A 24,250-nucleotide genomic window follows, 5' to 3' on the forward strand; every position below is an offset into this window, starting at 1 on the left:
GTATGTAGGCTACAAGCATTGAACCCCACATCCTTCTGCCATCAACACAGCGGTTCCCATTCTGCGGCTTTATTCTGATGAATCAGCTGACCGCCAGAGGTGAGTCATTCCTTCGTGCCTGAGGTTGTTGCGTGATGTGATGTGTTGTGCTTCACAATCTGAGGCAATAAGGGCAGGTGGGGTGATGGAGGGTCTCGTAAGGGCTGGTGGAGTGATGGTGGGTCTCATCCATGGCACCATCTCCAGGATTCAGCTCTGGGCTCCTCATCCTCAGTGCTCACACCAGTCTGCTGACATTTCAGATCCTACAAAAATGCACAAACATAACACAAAAGCAGTCATTTTAACCACACAATGTCATTTGATTTCAATATTATTTAGACAACATGACATCATGACTTTGCGTAAACATACACTCCACTTTCTAAAGTGTCTAAAGTTCACTTTCACTTTCTGGCGTGTTATCTGTACGCATTTTGAGCTATCCGCGTGTGTCTACGCCGTTAAATGTTCTGAGCGAAACAAACCAAAATGACATCAACAGAGGTCAAAATCTTGACAATCTTGAATCTTGAATCTTGACGTCAATATGACTTTCATTTTTGACTTATTTCGTGACGTAATTTTGACATCAGTGTTGATGTCATATTGATGTTAAATTGACGTCAAGGTGCCCGCTGGGATACGTTTACACCATCAAAATTAATGATCACTTAAATAAGAGGAATTTAAACAATATGAAAATTACAGTTGTGGCCTGCTGTCAGATACATACAAGTAACAAAGCAGTGACTGGACACAAGCAGTGCAAGGATAGTCCACCCAAAACATGAGCATTCTCTCATCATTTACTCTCCTTCATGCCATCACAGATGTATATGACTTTCTTCTTCACATAAACATAGACAAAGATTTTTAAGGAAATAATCCATCTCTGTGAGTCCATATAATACAAGTGGATTGTAACCCATGTACGTAAGACAGTTGGTCGGAAGGGATTTTTAATAGTTAAAACAGTCATATCTTTAGTATTTATTATTAGTATTTTTCTTATCTAGCCTATTGTTTGACTTCAGAAGGCATTGATTCATCCACTGAGGTCGCATGGATTACCGTCACGCTCACTGTGTGTGGTTTTAAAAGCGTCTTTAGGACTCGCAGAGATGGATTACTTTCCTTACAATCTTAATTCGTGTTTATCTGTAGAAAGAAAATAAAATGCATCTGGGACAGCATGAGGGTGAGTAAAATAAGTGAGAATTTTATTTTTGGGTGAACTATCCCCTCAACATTCATATGCTATTGGTATGCTAATCCAAGATCATAGACTAATACGAATAAAGTGAAACCTCTTGTGTACTTGTGAACTATGTTTGTTTTAATCTAGAGGAAATTGAAATATTTGCTATTAAAATAAATCAGGTGTCTGAAGATCAAGATCCCAGTCATTCAAAGGTGATGTGTCTGAACAAAGTAAGATTATTGTCTGATAGGGACAGTGGATCTCTGGTACTATCACTCCTCTGTGTCAGCATCAGAATTTTGTTTATTGAAAAGTTGCTCCACTTCCTGGAAAATGAGAGAGGAAATGTATTATAATCTAACAATACAATCTGCTTTGAACTCCCCATACAGTAACAAGTTGCAGACTTAAAATATTTATTATATATATATTTAAGGGATTTTACAGTACTAAATATTTACCTCGGAGTCATGCAGCATTTATCATCTGTAATACTGTTGTGTAACCAGTAGATGGCTGTATAGCCCTATATATAAACATATATCCATGGCTGTGTATTCCCTAGTTGCTGGATGTTTCCTTCTGATGCTGTGCTATAGAGGCACATCAGCTTTTACATAGACATATGAAATCCTGACTGTGAATAATACAACAAGTTAATAAAACAGTATCTTACCCTCCTAATCAGACATATCCAGAACTTCTGTCATTGTCTCTGGAACATAAATTTTGTGTTTCTCTGTCTCTGGAAATAAACAAGGCATTCAACATACACACTCTACTGTTTATGCATACATCAAAAATCCTTAATATACAAAGTCAAGGATACGTACGGTTGTCGTTGTGATTATTTCCTCAGTAGCCTAACAACTTTCAGAGTGTCCACCACTGAGATGTACCCCAGGGCCCGTATTCATAAAGAATCTTAATGCAAAGAGTAGCTCCTAGTGACAAAATTCTAAGAATATTCTTAGAAATGTGGGCGTTTACTCTTAAAATTAAAGAAAAACTCCTAGTAAAGTAAAAAGTAATTCAGAAAGCATCTTAACCCTTAAAAGAGGTCTTAAGGTCAAAATTGTTAGGAGCACGGACGAGGACTTTTAAGAGGCTTAAGAGTTTCTTTAGCAGAGGAGAAAATGGCAGAAAGATGAAGAGGGAGAAGAAATGTGTTGCAGACAATGGATGACAGTGAGTTAATAAGACACTATAGATTAGATCGTGCAGGGATCATGTTTGTGACTGATCTTTTTAGAGACACGCTAATATCTCTGACACAGCGCAGAAATGCCATAGCGCCTAAAATGAAAGTAATCACTACATTACGATATTTGGCAACTGGGAAAATTCCATGTTTGATACATTAAAACCAACATTCAAACCACCGCTTAAATAGACATGCCAGCAATCAGTGTAACTGGAAAGAGTGGAACAATTTTTATCATTCTAAGCAATCAAATAATACCTTATAGGAAATCAACAGCATGGTAAATAAAAAAAGGATTTATATACACATATATAATGTTTGTGTGTGTGTGAGAGAGAACGATCAAATAGGAAAAATTACGCATGTAAGTTCAAAGTGAAGGCTTAGAATAGACCCTATACTTAAAATCACTTTTTTTTCCCCTTCTTGGACAACCAACCAATCACAGTCTTCAAAAGATTGTGTCATACATAGCAACGGGGTCAACCCCGCCTCCTCACTAAGATAAAAGTTTTTGTATTTTCCTTACTCAGAGTTGCTCTCAGATCGGTCCCGAATCGCTCTTAAGCTAAGACTCCTACATAAAAGTTTTTAAGCTAAATTAAGAGTTTTCTGAGAGGATTCTTAGAATCTTTATGAATACGGGCCCAGACGTTTAGCAATAGAGAGTGCTGTGTGTTACCATTCAGAGAGAAATTGAGTGTGAGGTTAGAGGACAGAGATACTGTACAGTATTAATATATAATTTCTGTAAGTACGAGTGTGTCCCTCACCATGGTGACGGCATTAGGCTTGGCCCCATGCTGCAACAGGACATTGATAATGTGTGTGTTTCCCTGCTAATATCACAGCAACACAGTGAAAAATAATTAAGGATTTCACAGCATTAAACAGTATTATTACAGTGAAATATTGTATTGAAATATGCCCTGGGAAGTCACCTATTTTTTACAGTCTATGGAAGTCACATGACATAACCGAACTGTTTTGAACAGAAGGCGCCGGGCTGAATGGAGAAGGTGAGCAGCATGCATGTTTGCAGCACTTACACCCATGTTATTTTAATATGAAAATAATATTTACTTTCAAATAAACGTTTATCGCATGACACAGTCCACATTTTGTTAGCAAGTGCCCGGAATTGTTGAAAGTTCTCTCACAGCATTTGCTAATAGTAGTAATGTTAGTAATGACAAGAGTTTCGCTATCACCGTTTAGACTAATCTGGTGATTGTAAAGTTTATAAAACCAATGATGGGACAAACATTACTATTTATGTGTGCACATTTCTGTAATTAGTCAAGGTTATCATAGATTAGCAGGGCTAACCGTTAGCTGTTTAACTTTAATAACTTAGTGATTCAAGGTCCATGAAAAAATATGCAGCGGATATCCTAGTTACAACATGACTGAGCTAACTGGAGTAAGTTAGTCTCATGTCCTGTTCGATAACGGGAGGGTTTTTTTAACACTAGGGTTTCCACTTGTCCTGATATGAATGAATAATAATTGTAAAAGTTGTAAATGCACTTTACATTGAGTGAGCAATCTCAAAGTGCTACAGAAAAAAAACACTATATATATATACCACTATCATTTTTGACATACGGCTATTTTTGACAAAATGATCAATGATCATAATCTGCATTCAAACTGAAATTCTTATTGTTGGTTGCCTTTGTGTTATTTCTCCTTTTTCTTTTCTTTTCTTTTCTTTCCAGGTCATCAGAGGGCGAGGCTAACCATCCTGTTCAGTGTCAGGCTAAGAGTGAGGAGAAATAGATTAGGTAGGTGACTATTTAACATGCACCACAATTAGGCCGCTGTCGGTAGCCTAAAAGAGGCCTAGAAATAGGGTTTTGTTCCACCAAGTGGGGCACTACCAACTTTTTTTATATTTAACATCAGAAATATATAGAGATTCCTTAGGAAAAAGTTCTCTTATTTTTATTTGTACTAAATATAAATTAGATTTGATAATTTTGATATATGATTAGGCTAATTTTATTTTTATCCTACATACTGTAAGTACTACTTTCATACAAACCAATTAGACAAAGTTATCACAAAATACCATTTTTTTTATTTAAAACATTTCATATATATCACAAAATAAACATGCCAATGCTGGAAATGATGTGTGACATTTTTACACATTAATGGGTGAGTTTAGAGACAACATTTTTTGTGTTAATTTTAACTCATTCATTGTGTTAATGATTTTAACAAAGTAACTATGTCAGAGAGGTTAGCACAAAGATGTGTAAATGTGTTAAATTAACACATTATGTGCTGTCCTTCACTGCAAACTTTTTTGAAAACATACATAAAACCATAAACAAAACATTAGCATTTGACTAAATGAATGTAGAGTCATTGGTTGTTTAGCTTATACAAGTATTATAATGAAATATCAACCATTACATTCATAAAACTGCAGAATATAAATTTTAAGCATTTTTAAGCATTCAAAAAGGAAATGTCCAAAACAGGACAAAACACAGTTCTTTTCACAATACAAGACACATAAGCCCACCTTCAAAATAATTTCACTTATTTCTAGGGCTGGGCGATTTAAATCGCGATATTGTTATGCGCATCTCGTCAGTAAAGCCGGTTCCTTGATTAGTACCCAGGTGAAAAGGAAATATATTTAAATTGTGCTTATTTTGATATACTTAATGTATTTTAAGTGTACTGTATTAATTATATATTTAATTGTGTTATTTTTAGACATCTTAAAGTATACTAAATGTACTTTAATATGTATTTAAGTTCAATTTTAAGGTAATAGTAATATATTTTAATATACTTAATTGTGTTAAAATGGACCTATTTTAAGTACATTTAGTGTAATTTAATAGCACTTCTTTAAATTGTATTTTTAATACACTTTAAATATGTTTTAGAACTACAGCTTAAGTATATTTTTAGCTTCACATTAATGTGTTCCCAGTATATTTTAAATATAGTATCAGCTTATTAATAATGTATTAGAAAAACACTATAAGAGCCACTATTAGTATAATAAAAATACATTTTTATAAAACCATTCAGTATGAAAATAATATATTTTAATGTATTACAAATACAGTGAAAAATTATCATTCCGTAAAACACAGTAAAAAATATTTGTATAAAACACACACACACTTTGAAAGCTAGTAAACTTTAACGTACTACACCCAGTGTACATCAGTACAGCAGCATATGTAAACTGTACCAAAAAAAATACATTAACATAAAATACAGTGATCTGCAGAGGTATTATAAACAACAACAAAAAAACTAACTTGAGTCAATAAATCTAACTACAGTCAATAAAGTGCTGTCATTAATAGCTGCAAACAGTTACAGTACTGTTACAACTCAAACCATCTTCATCCTTCAAGTGAATTGGAGTGATTGGTCTTTGAGTTTGCCTGGTTGCATTTCCTTCGAATCAGTCCTCGCACCTCAGACGTGTTGGAAATTGTTTGATCACAGTGTCTGTGAAAGGGGAAAAATAGGAGTTTATTTTTATATTAAAGCAAAATTAACCTCTGTTAAAAAAGTAACTTTTCCCTTTCAAAAGAAACTTGCACTGCTTCGATGATGCTATTGGGGAACGATGTTCTCTAGGCGCCTCTTTAATACTTCTGAGTCGCACTAGTAGTGTCATAGGTTGTCGCAAGTCAAATTCTATTGCTGTGATTGTACAGCTTTTCAAACACCGGTTCACATGGAGGGTGTTCCCCATAGCGTCATCGATGCAGTGTCTCATTCCCTGTTCTCAGGGAACAGAGGTCGTAACCTAGACGATTTTTATTACAACACAGTATGATGGTTTGACATTTCCCTCTGTTGTACATACAAGGTGAAAAAGACGTACTGTTAAATGTATTATGAATGCATTAAAGTACATCAACATTTTCATTATATTAATGTCCAAATATTGCTTCTCAGATAATTTTCAGGCTGTAAAAGTGAAGTAATTTCAAGGGCTGAAAATTAGTGGTAAAAAAAAAAAAAAAAAATTCTGTTCAGTATCGTGATATTTTTCGCACGCAATTATATCGATACAGTAGCGCAAAGTATTGCAATATTTAATTATAAAATTATCTGTTTTACTTTCGGGTTATAGGGCTGTGACGGTGGGAGGTTTTTTTTACCACTGTCAAAAAGGTGGTAATGGACCAACTACCGGCGGTGGTGCAGTGGTTGGGGGGTTTTGAAATAAAAAAATAGTGTTTATTTGAGCAAAAAGTGTTTATTTGAGCAATTCCGTCAAAAAAAAAAAAAAAACACACTCAAGCCTGTAAAGCATTGAAATAAATATCAGTAAATATTGGCAAATTAAATAATATAATTTAAAAAAAAGATGCGTGATACAGCCTGAAATGGACGTTTTGCTAACATTTGCCTACCAAGACTGACCGAATAGCCTTTCAATAAGCCTGATTCAAAAATCTCTATAACAGAGGTGATATGAGATTAAACCATACTTACTACTCTACTCTTTGTTTGTCACTGCACTCAGATTTCAGTTTTTCTTCTATAGCAGCTGGTCTGGAAAACAACAAATATTAATATAAAAAAGAGAGAGATTTACATACATATATACATATTTATATATCAGTCAGGCATGGCGCATTTACATTTGTTCACATTAAGTAGCAGTTATCTGGATAACTGATCGGATTTCTGTTTCCTGCATAAATTTAAATTAGGTCTGAAGCAGGACACCAGATTAGAAGAAAAGATGATACAAATTAAACATCTTTAACTCTATTAATAATAGAGTATCATCTATCATCATTCTATCATTATAATAAATCAATCATCTTTAGCCTAATCTATAATAAGATTTTGTAAACAATCTTTTTTTCGAAAAGTTTGCAAAAAACTGACAAGCCAATTATGGAAGTGTGTACTGATTGGAAATTCATTGCAAATAAAGAAGCGCGTTTACACTTGCCTTTTAAATGTGTAAGTGGACAACTTCTGGATACAGGTCGCATATTAATGTCAAAAAGTGTAAACGCAGCCATAGAAAGTTATTAAAAAGGCAATAAGGTTGTCAAGCTTGAACAAATATAAACACCAATCACACACTTCCATAATTGGCTGGTCAGTTTTTTTTTTTTACTTTTCAAAGATCATTTACAAAATAACAATAAAGCCACAATTTTCAGGTAATCAGAAATAAATACAGCTTCATTTTGCAAATACAAACAAAATTAATGTCATGTTGTACATGTTATAATAACTAATTCTGTTTTTTGCAGATGCATTGGACAATGTTTTATAGTTGTTTTAAGACAGAGACAAATCTCTCCACATAGATTTTAAACACATTTATCAAAGACTTTAGACTTTGACTATATACACAGTGCTGAAGTTGCTAGAAATCAGTGTCAGCATCATGTTACAGCGGTTAACGTCAGTATTACACGTACACGTCATATTAGCAAATGCATGAGACATATCCAACTAAGAAAAAAAAAAAACAGTGAGCTTTTTATTTATGTAAACAGCAACTAAAACTTGCCAGTAACTTCTGATAGCAGTATTCATCTCTTCGAGTCTGATTCGACTTCGAATATAGCTGAACTGAAAAAGACGTGCTGTTACACTGAGTAAAAATACGACTGGCAAAGACAACGTAAATGTAATACAAACCTAGAATCACAACAATAATGAGGTTCCAAATGTCACACGTCTTGCAAACTTGAAGATGGGGGGGGGGGGGGGGTGTTACGTTTTCTATTAACATTAGATAAAAAATATATGCTGTCATGATCTCTCAACCTTAAGCAGTTGTAAAACATTTAAGAAAGTAAATCGCAAAAAAAACATCACCTAATCCATATGAATCGCGTGGTTTCCTCCAAGTCCTCTAAAGCAGTGGTTCCCAAACTTTTAACAGGCATGTAGGCTACCCCCTGAGACATTATCTTCCGGTGCCCCAACACCACCAATTGTTAACAACAAGTTTTTATTTTATTTTTATTAATATTTATTTTTATCAGTTTTGTCGAGAATAGTGAATAGAATCATAAACATATGATACAAATCTAATCATAAGTCAACATATGATACAAATAGGGCTGTGACGGTGGCAGTTTTTTACCACCGCGGTAGTAATGGACCCAAATACCGGCGGTGTTGCGGTGGTCGGGGGTTGTTTTGAAATAAATAAATAAATGAAAAAACAAAACAAAGAAACAACACACTAAAGCCTGTAAAGCATTGAAAGAAATATCAGTAAATACTGGTAACTTACATAATATAATAAATTTGAATCTATTTAAAAATAAATAAATAAATAAATAAATAAATAAAAACTTTAGTTAAATTTTCCACACAAAGACGCGTGATACAGCCTAGCTCTCTGCTCTTTGAGAGGGATGTGGGACACGAGCAGGAAAGAGACCATCGATCTATTTTCTGATATCTTCATGTTTTCTACTTGTAAAAGGTATGAAGAGCGAATTCTATCTTCCACAAGGGCATTTAGCCACTGATATGGCATTTAGGCTATGTTTGCGCGCTGCCAGAGAAAGCCAAACTAAAATCACCCGCGCGTGTGAAACGCGCTTTAGCCTACAAATGAACTTGACGCGCCTTACCAATTATCATATGTCTAATAACAAGCACAAACTGTGTTTAAAAGAATTTGACGTATAAGTAAAAATGTAGGCTATCTGTCCTAACACAGTAAAGAATACGAAAATAATCGACCTAAAAGCGAACAAAGGAAGAAACGTTTATAATCCCCTTTGGAAATGGGTGAGACGCGAGTGAAGATATGGGAAAAGAAACAAGAGATTCCATGCAGGGATGAGTCACGATTTTTGAATATTCGATTAGTTGATTTAATTATAGAATATCTGATGTTCTAATGTCTGTTGTGCGATCATTCTCTAAAATAAAATCTCCATGTTCTGGTGCTGATGCGGTGGTGACGAGTTCATGTAACCAGAGGGTGACGCTGCCAACGCACATAACAGCTGTCACAAAGAGCCGGCAAAAGTAATGAATGTGTCAAATATAGCAATGAGACATTTGAATAGTTTATTAATAAAGTGTTTTTTTTTTGTGTGTGTCAGTGTTAGTTGTTGACGATGCTGACTCGTCATCTTCGCAGTGAACGCGCCTATAGAGAGAAATGCACACTTCATACGGATTACATGCATATGCTAGTCGGTTTATTTTCGTTTTGAATTGTTTTGTTTAAAAGTAGACGGTTCAAGCTCTCTATAAGGAATAACTAATGGAATATTTTTAAATTCGCTAATAATCGGATGACCAGATTGCAAACCAGAATTCAAAGCCGAAAAAGCTTAAGTTTATGGGCTCACGCACAACTCTCTCATTCGTCATGAATTCAAACTTGAATTCAAACTTTTCCATGGCTGCGATATAACATTTAATTGCTAACCTATTATTTCTTTTGTAAACAAAGCTTTGTGTGTCATAATATTAATGTAAAACAGCATTCATTTTTTTTGGCAAACCACCACCGGTACTACTCAGCCACCACGGTGGCGCTTTACAACCGCGGTGGTGCGGTTGTCAAGATTACCGGCAATTCGAGTAGGGGGAGGCTGCAGACCTGGAGCCGGTAGATCTACGCCCCAGAGTAGGGGGAGGCTGCAGACCTGGAGCCGGTAGATCTACGCCCCAGAGTAGGGGGAGGCTGCAGACCTGGAGCCGGTAGATCTACGCCCCAGGCAGTTTTACGCCCCAGCAGTTTTACGCCCCTGCTGTTCCAGATGCGTCCAGTAGGGGGAGCCTGTACAGCGACACGAATTGAGGTATATTAAATAATCTGCTAAAGTTATTGTTGTTTAGCAACATAGACTGTAATAAAAATGCAGTGATGCAACATTTATTATTTATAAACGATTAGCTTGATAGAGCTAGGTAGATATCAATTCATTTCTATATATCAATGGATGGCCTATAATTTATTTCGAGAGACAAAAAGTTCTGGACAGTCAGGTTGATGTTCTGTCTAGCTTAAACTTAGCTAAGTAACCACGTGTAAGTTTAGCTGCCCCTAGTCGTCTCTACTCACTTTCAAAATTAACTTTCTTTTGAATTTTCTTTTGTTGCTTGTCTTTATCTTGCGTGAGATGGCCTCTTCTGGTAAGACTCTGTTTACTCCTTTCTGGTTTGAGTTTCTTATTGAAAATGAGATGATCTAACTATCTAATTTATATCTAAATATACATTTTTCTTAAAATAGCTTACTGATCTGGACTAAAATGTAGGCTGTGTGCACTTAATGCAGGATATATCATACTCTGTCTTTATACCAAGTTCTCTTTAACTTGCATCCCATAAAGGTGTGTGTTTGCTTTAGCTACTTAAGGAAATGAAAATCTCCATCTTTCTTTCTAAACTTGTATAAACTATAAACACCCATCTCTTTTTTTAACTGCATTCCAAACCAATAGCTTCTCTAGTAATTAAATGACTTACAGAGTCATACATGGACATGTTTTTAATGTCATTTTCAATTTTCTCTGCACAGTCCATCATCAGTGGCCAAAAGAAAAGTGTCTTGACACTTTTTCCAAAAGTGTTCCACCAACAAGTGCCTGTGCCGTTGTACTGTGAAGATCAGGAGCAAATTGATGCAATCCACACTCACCTGACATAAATTCTGGCCAGCACACACACACACACACACACTGTGACAAGATCAAATTCACCATGGATGTCCTTTTTACATTTTTTAATGTTTAATTTTTTTATTATGAAATACACAGATATGTAACTCAAATTAAATAGGCAGTTTGTGTTCTCGTAACACTTTCTTTTATGTGGTCTGTGACTCTTATAGGGGGTCTACAGTGATTCTGCAGGGTCTCCAATAAGTATTATAGCTAGTTTATCTCAGTTGCTTTGGTGCATTTCTCAGATCACAACTGAAATCACATCATCTTGTCACTGGTGCACATCATAAAAGCAATTTCTCATTCTTTTATACTTTATACAAATTGCAAATGTTTCGGTACATTCATGCAAGAATTGATAATGTACAACTGTCTGCTGTTTCCTACATTATCAACTCTTTATGTCATGTTGATCAAAATATAGGCCTATTATACTATTTCTCTGTTGAATTGTCATAGTCCTCAAAACATCATAGGCATTAGTTCCTTGCATAAGTCATTAAATGCAAAATGGTTGACTAGTTGTCATAAACTGTTAAGCATGTTTTCAATACATTTCTATTAGACTTTATTTTGTAAATGTGTCCTGAATTGATGAATTGCGGAGGTGTATTTAGAATTTCACTAATGAAGGAAATAATGAATTGATAAATTAGGAAGCAGCAAGGCAATTCATAATCAATTGCATGAATTTACCAAAGCATTGGCAATTTGTTCAAAAGTAGTTTGCAATACACAGGTAACACAGTGAGTAACAGATTAACACACAATAACACAGGTTAGACATCAGGGGTTACGCAAACATATCAGAAAGGGAGCGGACAGCGATATCACATCCTGTTTGATTCAAGGGTGATTCCCAGGGCTGTGTGCCGTCATGGCAACCTCTGCTGGGGTTAAAGGTCAAAAGTTCAGAAAGTATATTACGTGCCTTTTCAAAGAAAGAGACACGGAGGATGTGCTTAACTGATTCAGCAGTGCTCTCATAGAGTTAGATCCCTCTTCAAAGTTCAGGCAAAGGGGCATTATGGGCTTTTTCTCTGAAGAGCGTGTTTGTTTCCCAGTTACTGTATGAGAGGTATGAAATGAAACCAAGTAAATCTTCAAAAACTGTTTCCTCCTCAGTATATGGACTTAATCCCAGACCTGCTGAGGGAAGTCCAGGCGGCCATAGAGTCCAGAGAAGATCTGATACAGGAAGTTCGGTCGCTCTTAGAGTCCACAGATGTTCTGAGACTGGAAGTTCAGTCGCTCTTAGAGTCCAGAGATGATCTGAGACACGAAATTCAGGTGCTACTAGAGTTCACAAATGTTCTGAAACTGGAAGTTCGAGTGCTCAGAGACTTCAAACATGCTCTGAGACTGGAAGTTAATGCGGCGAATGGTCGGCTCAGCCAGGTGAACGCACACACACACACACGCACACGCACACACCAGTATCACTCACATTTCTGCTCATTTATATTCAACACTTGATAACATGTTGTTATCCTCAGCGGAACATGAATGATTGGTTGGCTGACCGTCTTGTGCCCGTATTGGAGCGGTATTACGACCAACTGGAAGATCTGGACGAGAAAGAGGTGAGTAAGGAATAGTTCAACCAAACTTTTCAAATTCACCCTCATGAAATTTCACAAACAAAGAAAGTCCACTGTCAAAAGTGTGCCAATGTATGAAGCCTCTTGTACACAGAAGTCACTTCACATCCCTCACGCGATCTCCAGATCACGCCGATTCCTGTTGAAAGTCCTTTTGAAATAAAAGTATTAAAGCGGTCCGATAATGTCCTTTTCAAAAGATGTAAAATAAGTCTCTGATGTCCCCAGAGTGCACAAAATACCCCACAGATATTTTTTATTGCATTTTAAAATTGTCACTTTTTGAGGGTGAGCAAAAATGCATTTCTGAAGAATTAGTTGGTGAATTTATGTAGCTTATGTGTAGTTATCTTCTAATCTAGTCATTGATCAGCATTTTCTGTCATGATGATCTATAAATCGCGTTCCCGGGGGCGGGGTTCATGTAAATGTTAGGGTTAGTGTTGTCAGAGTTTTCCACTTTAGGGTAACTGTTCCTGAGGATCGAGATTTGTGCTGAAACAATAACAAGGGCTTTATGTGGTCGGAGAATTATTGTGTCATGTTTATTAAGAAAATGCCGAATTACATTTGTCTTCTCTCTCAGAAAAAGCTGAAGGACAAGATGGCCCACCCTGTTCCAGACAACCTCATACAGCGTCTCAAGAAACGATTTGCAGACTGCGTTACCTGTAAGCCAGTAACCTTTCACAACCATCCTAAACCTCACAGGTTCTTATCGCAGTCATTGTTTTGTCAGAGCAGGCGGCAGCTGCATTTGAGGCAAACATTGACCTGAATGAATGATTTGCTAAATGTAAATGCATAACCAACATCTACAAACAGAAACTGAGGCCAAAAACGAAGACATTCATCTCAGCCTCAGGTGGCATGAACTGTGCTTTTGTAAATGACATTCCCTCTTGCGTTCCCAGGGGTTACAGGACACATTCTCCGCCGCTAAAGACACCGTACCCGTCCTCCCTTTGAACCTTGGTTGCCCGATCAAGGATACCCGGAGACCGTAGAGGCTCTGAAGGAGGTGGACAGACTGAGAGACAGGCACGAGAGTCTGGAGACCCGTGTGGGACAGCTGGAAGCAAACGAGGCTGATCGAACCCAGATTCAACATCTGCAGGATCTCCTCACTGCAATGGGTACGACATACACAGCAGGGTCTCAACCGACAACATCCTGCGTTATTTCTATTATTCAATAATAATTCTAATCACATTTATAATTCAGAGGCATTTATAGAAAGAGGCTTATTGTTTGAAAAGATGCCGATGTTAAAACAAGTTTTATCACAGACAGCAACATAGTGTCGGCCCAGATCCGGCCCACATTGAATCCACATGTACCAGATGTGGCCCGGATCTGGGCCGACACTACGAAGCTGTCTGTGATTAAAAGGATAGTTCTGTCATTATTTACTCACCATCATGTCATTCCAAACCTGTATGGCTTTCTTTATCTATGGAAAAGAAGATATTTTGAAGAGAGTTTTTTCCATTCAATGGAAGTCAATGGGGTCCAAAACAAACAATAATAAAAACAATTGACTTTTCACTTAAAAGCCACCGGTGTCGCTAATGACAAGGGTTTCTGAACTCTATATAAAGCCCCTTTAATATAAAACATCTGCATTTTACACCTGCAAATCAATCAAATATCCATCGGTCCCACTTTATATGAACTACTATGTACTTGCATCAAAACATATTTGTTAGGTACAATGTAATTACAGCATTGATGTTGTATTGCAAAACACTTGTGCTGCTATTGAGGTGGATACGGGTAAGGTTAGGGACAGGTTTGGTGGTAAGGGTAGGTTTAAGTTAGCCTGGTCTTACCAGACTCGTACATCTCATGGCCACTCTGGCCACTCCATTGACAAGCGTTAACTTCCTTGTAGGCGGGTACTCTGTTGAAGTTTAAAACTATTGGATCTGCCCAGAGCCACTCTGGATCTGTCATAACCAATCGCTAACGTTTGGTCGTGACGTAACCGTACAACACAAACTAGCGCACGACCTTAACGTCATCGTTCTCAGCAACTCCCTCTGTTCGCTGATTGGACCGGTAAAAATTTGGCCGGAGAAAACCCACGAATATACTGCAAACCCAGACAGAGTACTGAAGGAAAATGAAAATTGAGCGGAAGTACGTAGGAGGGTGGAGCCAGGCTAGGTTTAGTTAAGGTGTAAGCGAAGGTTAACAGTGTAATTATAGATGTGATTACAGAAATGACCTACAGCTGTAATTACATGCAGGTATTTTTATAAAAATTCAAGGTCAATGTAAAAATGTACACAATAAGTGCATAGTTAGTACTAGTTAAATACACTTAATATGAAGTGGGTCCCAATTTTTATTCACAGGCAAGTTACTTTTTGTTAATATGCTTGTGTAAGTATGTTTCTGACATTTTGTTTGTGACGTCTGCAGGAGAGCTGCAGATTCCTGACCATAAGCTGGAGGAGCTGATTCATCTGAGGACTCTTGTGGTCAGTCTTCTAGAAGATAAAGAGAAGGTATGAGAGAAAATAATCCAACCTAACCTTTCCTCTAACCCTCTCTTTAAAAACACAGTTTAGGGTTATCAGATTATATGATAGTCAAGATCCTCTAAAGGCTGTTTTCATCGGCACAGTTTATGTAATTATCTAAACAGTACTTCCCCTAGACTTCTATTGTTGTAGAAGGTGAAGTGTGTCATTTGTGTCAGTCAAATAGAAAGTCCAGCCTAATCTAACGCCGGTGACTGAGCAACCAATGTCGAGATGCTCAAACAAACAGAGCAATGTATTGATTGAGCCACAATGAAACACTGTACACTTTTCAATGCAATCAATCTAACTGGGATAGGAGAATATATTTGAAGGTACACTATGTAACAACATATAAATAATGAGTCAATACATCATCAATCCTTCCTCCAAAACATGTTTTTGTCTTACCGTGATTCACTATGGTAACCCTGACATCAACATAGTGTCGGCCCAGATCCGAGCCACATCTGATCGAGTGTGCGACCAGTCTTTTTTTTTTTTTTTTGTTAAACGTGGAAGAGGCGCGTCAATGAATCCGGAATGTGTAGCAGGCCAATGATGACGAGTGTGAGAAGAATAGGGAATGGCCACTGTAACTGGCTAATGTGTGGAGGGTCCTAGAGATAATCGAGCGCGCATAAACGTCTGTTGACAAATATCAATGTCACAGACACTGTCGGATGATGATTCAGAGTCAGAGGTTTGTGAGGTGATAAAGCCCGAACCCACCATTTTCGGGAAGACTTTCTGAGAGAATTCAGCTGGTTGAGGTACTTTAAAGAGACGAACTCCGTGAACTGCGAATGTTGCAGTCGCTACCCCAGAACTGCGGGGAACACGAAGTTTGCAGACAGTGCAGGCACTTCGCTAGATAGACGCAATCTCAGCCTCAAGCATAGAGTATGCCGTGACATGTTAAAAGTGGAAAAAACTGCGCTACTCATTTCTGCTTCACGGACCGTTTAATAGTTCAAACCAATAACAGACAGCGCAGAGCTTCTCTCGCCAGTCGCGGGCCGATCTCGATCACGGCAACACCGTTACATCGTGGAGATCCAGTGAAGAAATCCATTGAGTTCGCCACATAATTAATAACATTGCTGCGAGATCCAGTGAGAAACATTCAGATTCGACGCAGAATTCTCTGTTATAAACCATATCAGATCAAACAGCGCTGACGTGGAAACCAGGAGAAACATCGTGCCATGAACGAACAAGTTATAGAAGGCTTTAGGTCCACAGATCAGCAACATTCACCATGGATTTAATGTAGTAACACTAACTGTAACTGTGGTATACTATGGTTATAACAGTAGCAGAATTTACGTATAAATAAATCGACAATTTTAAGGCCGAAAATGAGCTTCCCCTCTTTGAAAGACCAGCAGCCGCCACTGCTCTCTAATAGCTATTTTGTCACTCATTTTGCTTTTGAATTAATATTAAGACATTATGAATGATAATAATTAAAGTTAACTTTATCTATACACCTCAAACTAAGCTCAGTTCCTTGTCATCCCACAGTGCTACCAAATACTTTCTGTAGAACTTAGTGCTGCTGCCCTCAAATGTTAGTCTGGAGCCCTGTGAACTTAAAATAAAACTGCACATTGTAATTTCTGTATGTTAAGTCTATTTATTATCAAAGCATGTGTCAGTAATACAGTTATTTGGGAGGAAAATGTGAATAATTGCATCAAGGTGATTTAAGGTGTGCCCCTAAATTTTCTGCTTGCGCTCCTAAAATTTCAAGTCAGGGGCTTCAGCGCTCCTAATAAAAAAAGTTAGTCTGGAGCCCTGGCGTACCAGATTTGGGCCGGATCTGGGCCGACACTATGTTGCTGTCTGGGAAACATATTATAAGTGTTTATATTTTAGACCCGTCACAATGTTTTTCCGTGGGAAAGTAATATTTTACAATATGACTATTTTTACTGTATTTTTTATTTAAAAAAATGCTTAATCAAAAGCTCACTGCTTGGTGAGCAGAAGAGTTTATTTTATTATTTTATTTTAAACATTTAAACATTTCCCAACCCCAAACTTTTGTACAGTTGTGGAAATGGAAAACAAATTTTATAAATGGCATTTCCAAATATGATTTGGACAATTTGTTAAGTTCTGTTCCGAATTGTTTTCCACCTCCTTTTAAATCCTGGAAATTAAATGGTTCACTCAATTCAATTCTGAATGACACACAGCCCATGGTTTTGTCGGATTTATCTTACTTCTGGCATATTAGTATTTTGGCAATTATTTTTCATCAATTATATGTATGCCAAACTCAGGAGTTGTTTACACGACACCGTTTTCAACTAAAAACATAAAAACTTTTTATGCGGTTTGGTCCTTCGTTTACATGACAACTGCGTTTGGGTTGCCTGAAAACACAACTTTAGAAAAAGGGGTTTCAAAGTGCAAGTTTTTGAAAGCGGTCTCCGTGTAAACATCAACAACATGAATCTGTGAAAACAATGACGTCATGCACATGCGTATTACGTGTTCAGTCTATAGTGTTTCATCGCCATCTAATGGACTGGCAGCAGAATACAGTGTTTTTAGTCATTTCCGCAGATCTGTGTGAATAATGGGGATCGTTTTGACAATGGTGTCGTCTGTGCGCGGAAAACTCAAAGTAAAAACTTCTCGGTTTTAAGCGTATCGTTGTCATGTAAACGTACCCTCACACTCAAACATGTTTTATATAATTATGTTGACTTTCCATAGACATAGGCCTAATGATTTTTATACTGTACAAACTGTATATTCTATCCCCTAACCCTACACCTACCCATCACAGACAACGTTCTGCATTTTTATACTTTCAAAAAACATTTAGTGTGATTTTATAAGGTTTTTTTTCCTCATGGGGACTAAAAGGGACAAAAATCCTTTTGGGGACGAAAAAGCAAGTGCAATTTCCTTTCACTGGTGGACATTTTGAGACCTTTGTACATCACACACACTCATACAGGACTGCAGTGCTGATGATGGATGAGACAGTGCAGGCTCTGATGTGAGAGAAGAGTGACAGAGAGGAAGAGAGAAGCTGCCAATACAGACAAGAGCAGCTCAGACAGACAGAACTCCTCCCTCAAACTCAAACACCAAAGGTTAATATTATAATATAACTAATAAATCACAATAACCGATATATCGCTCAGCCCTGTTGTTTTAATACCCTAGCATTGGGTTATTATTTTTCCTTAACATTATATTCATTTTTTTTCTTTATGGTTCACCTGTAGTTAAACAGACTCGGGGTTATGATTGAGGATGGAGGAACAGCAGGAGGCAGTAGAGTTCAGCAAAGCAGCGGCGCACGTCCAAAGATCAGGCCAGGATCAGGTTCAGAGTTCAGGTCAGGATAAGTGTTCTCGTCAGGGTCAGGTTTAATAGCAGACAGAAGGTCACAATCTAAACCAGGAGGTCAGTCAGTTGCCCAAGAGTTACTACAAACCACCGGAGGACAAGACCACTCATATCAAGAACCAGGAACTCCGGGACAGGATTAAGGTACATGACAGACAGGGACAGAGATTAAACAGAGATGAAAAGAGTCTATATTAATTCTTCTTAAGACATTTTAAGAAACATTTGAGACAAAGTTGCAACCCAGACAGCAACATAGTGTCGGCCCAGATCCGGCCCACATCTGGTACTCGTGGATTTCACACGGCCCGGGTGTGGGCCGGATCTGGGCCGACACTATGTTGAAACTGAAATGAAGCCGAGTCTCCCGATCTCCGACAGATCGGTGAAAATGTCCTCTGTGTGTATGTGATGTTGTGAAATGTGTGTGTTGCTGCAGAACACTGATGTGGCAAGTGATGTGAACGGAGTCTTAATGCAGCCGCAGGCCGACAACGAGAGACTCCACAGCACATCCAGACGCCTGATGGAGGAACACAGCGAGAAACAGATCCACATCGACGTGAGTGAGAGCAGCACAGCTTGTGTTCATCGAAAAACAGTGGCATTTACAGTACATTCAGACTCAGTTACTGATTTTAATACGCAGTCATATTAAATTATTACCCTTTTGAAAAAGAAGTACACTTTAGCATATAATTAAAGGGGTCATATGATAGTTCTAAAAAGCACATTATTTTGTGTATTTGGTTTAACTAGTGCAAAATGCCCGTGCAAAATAAGTTTTTAAGAGTGTTTTTAGTAATTGTTGGTTTGGTGTGTTTGAGTGCTCATTGTTACAATTGCACAGCAAAAGTTCAGTGACATTTTTATTTGTGCATGGTAGAAAGCACACAGTGAACTCCGAGAAAACGCTATGCTTGAGCAAACTGTTTGTATATAGGCAACTACAAATGATGCCTGTGAAAGAGACTGAACGCATTGAAAAGGATATGTTTAGTTGGTGAATAGCATTTACACAGTAGCGATAACTTTAAGCGCAACAGAATGAAATATAATATATTCAGAAGTAAACAGCATAGCTGACTTATAGATTCAGTTTACATCCACAAATGAATAAGCGCATCGATTCAGGGAGCAGTGCAAAGTGCCCGTGCAAAATCAGTTTTTGTGAGCTGATCGCCGTCAAAAAAAGTTCAGGAGATATTTCTTAGCGACGGCTGATTTCAACGGTTTCAATATGATAGCATTTTGAAAAAAAGTGTCATGAATTTATTGCATTTTTGGGAGAAAATAATCCGGTTTTATAATAGATCTTTGAAAATCCAAATCTGGATTTGAATTTTTTATGTTATTGTAACCTAAAGATGCTATGTGAAGGGCTTGAACAGAAAATAGTGGTTTTCATCTTGACACTTTCTTGGTAAAGAAAACACGTTTTTACTCAAATTAATCAAAATGGATTTATCACGTTCTGGAACCAAACTCTAATATTCAGAAGTAAACAGTGTAGCTGACAGAGTGTTTATGTCAGAATGTTTATTTTTAAACCACAACCTTCTAAAAATGATATATTTAAAGGGCCTATATGCGTTTTTCTGAAATTTAAACTCGCGACTGACACCTGTGGTCAAAAAACGGAACTGCTCTTCCTTTCTGCTCGCTCTCGTACGTGCACACTTCACAAGTCATCCGCTGCAAAGAAGTCAACATTATGTTTACAGAGGTAAGAACAGTCAAATACATATATTGTTTGAGAAACTAAGGCTAACTGCTGATTAGCGGTGGTGGCAGAGTGATCTGAAACGTTTAACATGAACGCGCTTGACGTCACATCCGCAGACAGCGCGCGAAAAATCCGACCCGACAGAAAATAGGAAAAATAGGATACAGGCTTATAGGTGCACCCACTGTAAGCTGACAAGGTATCAGTATGCTCATCAGGAGATGTTTGAGTCATAAATGGTCAAATAAAAAGGCTATTGTTACGTTTATTTTGGGGGAAAAGTTGCATATAGGCCCTTTAACGATATCTTTAGTATTTCTCATCCAAACAACGTCAAACTTGCCACTGCACTTACTTGTGCCCATAGCGAGACACCTGTCGAATTTGAAATCCATCGGACTGACAGTTCGAGAGATATGCGGTTAACAGACACACACACAGACAGACACACAGACATACACACACAGACATACAGACAGACAGACGTTTCTGTAATTTATAGATAGATGCAATGTGTTTACCCGGTTTTAGGTTAAAAAAAAGTTATTATTTTACACATACTGTACATTATTGCTGCTCCTCTATTGTTCTGAAAAGGACGGAGTACTCTGATTGGCCAGTGATCCAGAGCATTGTGATTGGCCCAAAAACCTTAAGCGTGTGACAGAAATATCACACCCCTTACCATATTTGGAACATCAGCTCCCAAAGCAATAATGAAAGGTGATAATGTCAGCCTAGAAGACTATGTAAACGTAAAACTGTCTGCATTTTTGATCGTAGAAGCGACAAGCAAGTGCTACTCTGACTATACTGCTCAAAACTTGCGTTTGAATAGTCAGTAGCAAATCCTTAAAATATGAAAACATACACAGGCTGTGTCTGTGAGTCAGAAGCACCAGAATGTACTCACAAACATGGAATTGCGCCACTTTTTAGAATCAGCCTTTGTGCACAGTCGACCTTGTACTCTCCCAGGTTCTGGAAATAGTCCTCCAAAAAATACGCAGCACACAATCGAAAATGTTAGTTGTACTGTTCTAGAACAGTGTTGTAAATAAAGCTTAACCACTGTGTTCTACTTTCGCTTCTGATCAAAATCTGACCAATTTATGCTTTTGCAACGAAAAACACCGGCGGCAACAATAATACAGCGAGAATAAGAGTTACGCCTTCTTTCTTCGCGTATACATTTGGGCAGTGTTAGGAAACTCTGCCCCCACACACTGACGTAGATTTGTGGGGGAGTGTTTGAACAAAGCGTTTTAGGAAGGCGTGGCTGAGTCTTAACTTTTTTAAAGCACATCTCTTAAGGTTTGACACTTTGAGCTTTGTAACTCTGCAGATCTTATACTTGCACCGCTACATAACACACTAAAGAAAAAGGAAACAAGAAATCGCATCATATGACCCCTTTAAAAAAAAAAACTCCTTATACAGAAATAACATACTTAAAGCTACACTGTGTGATTTTTACCCCCATCTAGCGGTGAAATTGTATATGACTACCCAGTGAATATTAGTTTCTGTTCCTCTCAATTCCGAGGGCGTTTTAACTCCTACGGTGGCCGTATTATTCCAAGATTAACATGGCTTCCAGTTATCGACTTCGTCCATGACAATAATAAACAATACGTCTAAAATGAATAAAACTACAGGACAGATGTCAGGAGGTAAACATCACCCTTGGAATCTGATTATCCCAGCATAATCAGATTAGGCTAACGTTACAATGTGTACAAAGTAAAATCAATTAAAAATAACTAAAATTTACAGTGTCCTTTTTTTTATATAGCTTAAAAAATTGTGCCTTTAAAACTATTCACCACCTGTGATCCGTCGCAGCACAGATTTGTTACAAGGTAAACAACACTTTTTCACCATTGACGCGAGGATGAAGTTAAAGGTCGTTCTGGCGTAATGCACAACCATGCTACGGTTAGACAAGCAACTATAAAACTTCGAATTTACACAAATGAATTAAGCAGGCAACCTTGGCGTCCGTTTTAAAATCTTCTCCTCATGAGCTCTTTCCATCTGGGAAAAGTTACTCCAATATTGACTATGGTCTTGCTGATTTGCCTGTCGCGTTGATGTTTTAATTATCTCTTTCAAATGTGAGTACACACACACACACACACACACACACACACACACACACACACACACACACACACCATCTTTCAAATCTGCCGGCACTCGCGAGCTCGTGAGTAATCTCCCCCTCGCATTCGTCACGGTGTCACTGAGTGAAAAACGCAAAAGGCGAAGCTTGAATTTACAGGCATGTCCCTCTTTGGCTAATGTAATTTCAAGATGGAGGAGCAACATGGCGACCGGCATTCGAACCCCTCACCCGTATGTACTTTCAATGGCAGATTAAATGAAAATGTATTATATTTAAATTAGTGCTGGGCAACGATTAATCATGATGGACAAAAATTGGACAAAAATTCTGCCGTTTAGAGTTGTGAGTGGTTTCTAACTTAAAAACTTTGTTCGCTATGATGGTTTTGAATTGCTTAAAATATGATTGAAATCACTTCAAAAAGGGAAATACAGTTAAGTTCAACATGTGCAGTGCAAGTCTTATAGGCTACATAAAATTATAATGAGAACATTATTATAATTATGTGCTTGGGACATGGATTTTAATGGTGAGACTTTTGTTTTTGTAATCAGGCTCTCAAAAAATGATATCCAAATTTGAACTTTATCAGCCAATTTATCGGTTATCGGCCTTCAAATTTAAAGAGTTATCGGTTATCGGCCAAAGTTTTCATATCGGTGCATCCCTAGTAAAATGTACTTGCACTGAGACACATGCCATGGTAGGGACTTCCTGCTGACTTAATTGGTACTTAAATTAAGCTAGTTATAATTATTACACCCTTTCCCAACTCAACCCCTTACAGAAAACCTTTAGCAGTTATACTGTATATGTGAGATGCTGTACGAAGCACATTGACTTAAGTTGTGGCTTTTCCAGCGTCTGTACAAGGTTTTGGAGGAACTGGATGAAAAGAAAGCGTACAAACAGGCTCTGGAGAGCAAGATGAGCTGCATTCATAGAAATTTGGCACATAGAAATTTGAAACATGATCATCATAAAAGAGGTGTATCTTAGTCACTGCATGTATGAATTGCATTTGTAATGTATTTCTGAATGAATTAATAGATCTAGACAAACACAGCTGACTGACTTCAGGAACAAAGCTGACTGATAAAGGTCAGTGTTGCTGTCACTACCCTCATAACTGACATGTGGATTGTTGATGGTGTTGCAGGAAACTGGAAGAGACCCACTGGCAGTCCCAGAGGTCCAGTGTAGTGGATGCTGGCCGTGGAAGTGCCAAGACTCAGCGCAGCCACTCAATTGGGTTATGAGGAGCCAGCTTTAAAGGGGTCCTGTTGTGCTTTTCCATTTTATATTTTATTATTTTATATTATATTTATATTTTATTTTACAGAGTCCACTTTTCAAGAACTACAACGAACGGCTCGTTCAGGCTACAACACGATTTTTCCAGATCTTATGAAATCATAATGTTTCTCATTTAATAATCTCCGCCCACGCAATAAACGCAAAAAAAAGTTGGCGAGGCCTGGCTAAGCTGTGTTAGAGAAGATGAAGAGTCACGTTTGAAAAATGATAAATCACGTTTGAGATTTGTCCTGGCTTCTGTATACAGGCCACCAGGGCACCATACAGACTTTTTAAAGAATTTGCTGACTTTCTATCACTGGCTGCAGATAAAGTCCTAATTGGTGATTTTAATATACATGTAGATAACGAAAAAGATGCAATGGGATTGGCATTTAAAGACATCCTTAACTCTATTGGAGTTAGACAACATGTGTCAGGACCTACTCATTGTCGTAATCATTCTCTAGATCTAATGTTATC

At 37.6% G+C, this 24,250-nt stretch overlaps 1 protein-coding gene across 1 annotated transcript; it reads left to right on the forward strand.

The window, feature by feature from the left end:
- Nucleotides 1–2,531: 2,531 nt before the first annotated feature.
- Nucleotides 2,532–23,674, forward strand: LOC311304451 (uncharacterized protein; the record flags this gene model as incomplete). Its single annotated transcript, XM_084431445.1, has 11 exons — nucleotides 2,532–3,197; nucleotides 3,443–3,466; nucleotides 4,169–4,234; nucleotides 12,239–12,511; nucleotides 12,610–12,696; nucleotides 13,301–13,385; nucleotides 13,629–13,850; nucleotides 15,142–15,227; nucleotides 19,057–19,179; nucleotides 23,333–23,459; nucleotides 23,631–23,674. Exons 7-11 carry the CDS (start codon nucleotides 13,847–13,849, stop codon nucleotides 23,672–23,674), a joined length of 384 nt encoding a protein of 127 aa, XP_084287571.1. The 5' UTR covers nucleotides 2,532–3,197; nucleotides 3,443–3,466; nucleotides 4,169–4,234; nucleotides 12,239–12,511; nucleotides 12,610–12,696; nucleotides 13,301–13,385; nucleotides 13,629–13,846.
- Between the last annotated feature and the right edge of the window lie 576 nt (nucleotides 23,675–24,250).

This window comes from Rutilus rutilus (genome assembly GCF_951802725.1).
Source record: "Rutilus rutilus genome assembly, chromosome: 1".
Taxonomy (NCBI): domain Eukaryota; kingdom Metazoa; phylum Chordata; class Actinopteri; order Cypriniformes; family Leuciscidae; genus Rutilus; species Rutilus rutilus.